Genomic DNA, 1,875 nt, shown 5'->3' with positions numbered 1-1,875 from the left:
CATATTTGTAATATAAGAATATCATTGTCTTCTACAACTTTATTTAATATACATATGAATTTCATTGTTTTATTACAATAAATAAAAGAGCTTCATGGAAAAATATTTAATTTGATATTTTAATATACTATATTTCTATAGATTTAAAATGTTTGTCTTAGAGCTTAAAACTTTATAGATTCAGTTATGAATTTATTGAAATTGTATTAACTTTCTTAAATGTTTAGTTAGTGAAGTATTCATATCTTTGACATTTAAATTTTAAATAATTTGTTATTTTTTACAACATTAAAAATAAAAAGCATAGATTTTATGCATCTTTTTTGCCTATAACAGCCACATATTATTTTAATGGCAAATGCTGTTATAGGTGTATAACAGCAACTCTCTATAACAACAAAAAATTTCAGACCCAATGATGCTGTTATAGAGGGGTTTGACTGTACTGTACTTTCTAAATAAAGAGTATTAAAGTTGGTAAAACCATTTTTAAGGAATAAAATTCACCAATAATCACTTTTTAGCTTCTTGAGAAATAGCTATTGTCGTTAAGTTTTAAAATCCACTTGTGAAATTTGAAGCTCCATAACAACTATTTTAGCCGAAAAATGACCAGTTAGCGCTATTTTATCATTTTTTAAGTTAGCGTCGAATTTATTTGTTTATGGATAATTGCAGGCAAACAATGGATACTTTATGATATCTCATTCTGCGACTAATCATGATTTACAATTTTGAGTTCCATCCATTTAGCTGTATCTAAATATAATAAAAATTCAACTGATCTTCCCCCAAAAAAACTTATTATCAAATCTTTTCCCAGAAATTTGTCAGTAATCATTTGGAGGTGCCAGTACCAATTAATTAATTCAACTGCAAATGATGCATTTTTTTAACCGATTCTTTTGGTTGTCAGTGCACATAACCTGGCTAGTCTTTTTTTCCCCATCATCTTCCAGTTAATTAGATCAAGATCAGGGTAATAGAAGCAGGACATTAAAAGGGAAAAAAAATATTTTATAGAATGAATATACAGATTACATTGGGAGCAGTCCCTATTACAAAATTAAAGAGAGACTGACTTAGTCAATCGCTCTCGACTAGAAATCTCGGATTCGAATCATAGGAATTGAGAAACTTCTGATAGGAAGTATTTTTCTCCTTTGATGACCTTTACACAGCGCAAATCCGGATCAGTTGGACAAATGATAGTTCTAGATACCGAATGGTTACACCGAAAAAGGGTAGGAAAAAAAAATCACTAAGCCTATATATGGGATGAAATCATCAATGAATTACAATTTTTTCAAAGTCTATGATGACTTTAACAAGGAAATGAGACTAATAAAGTAATCTTCACTACATGGAATTGTAATACCTCCCATAGGATGATTGTATCCAAACTCTTCTTCAGCCCAATGTAACAAATCTTGAAATAAAGGGTGATTCAAGTAAGAAATTGGAACAACAAATCTCCTATATGTTTCACCAACATAAACTGCAAAATGGCCCTTTGGAACATCATTTGTAGTAGCTGAAATGCTTCCATTTCTGGGTGAAATTGTTCTTCTAAGCTTCTCTTTGGCATGAGATATTCCAACTAAACCTCTTCCCATCTTTAATTATGCACAAAGAATTACTAAGATATGAAACTAAATTGATGCTTTGAAGTGTATTGAAATGAATAATTTGACTTGTGTTTGAAATGGAAGTTGGAAAACTAGACTATATATACAGACACTTCAATCCTCAAATTGGTAATAAAGAAGATTAATGTGTGAAGTTGGCAAACATATCAGGTGAAGAAATTGGCAGTAGATCACATGGTTTTGCCTAATCTATTTCAGGACATCATGTCCTACCACTTTAGGGTAC

The 1,875-nt window shown here is 30.2% G+C and overlaps 1 protein-coding gene across 1 annotated transcript; it reads right to left on the bottom strand.

The window, feature by feature from the left end:
• Nucleotides 1-1,015: 1,015 nt before the first annotated feature.
• LOC132599267 (auxin-induced protein 15A-like) lies at nt 1,016-1,766 on the bottom strand. Its single transcript, XM_060312558.1, has one exon. The coding sequence runs from the start codon at nt 1,614-1,616 to the stop codon at nt 1,314-1,316; it is 303 nt and encodes a 100-aa protein (XP_060168541.1). The 5' UTR covers nt 1,617-1,766; the 3' UTR covers nt 1,016-1,313.
• Between the last annotated feature and the right edge of the window lie 109 nt (nt 1,767-1,875).

This window comes from Lycium barbarum, chromosome 6, assembly GCF_019175385.1.
Source record: "Lycium barbarum isolate Lr01 chromosome 6, ASM1917538v2, whole genome shotgun sequence".
Taxonomy (NCBI): Eukaryota; Viridiplantae; Streptophyta; class Magnoliopsida; order Solanales; family Solanaceae; genus Lycium; species Lycium barbarum.
This window is presented reverse-complemented; position numbering and strand designations above follow the sequence as displayed.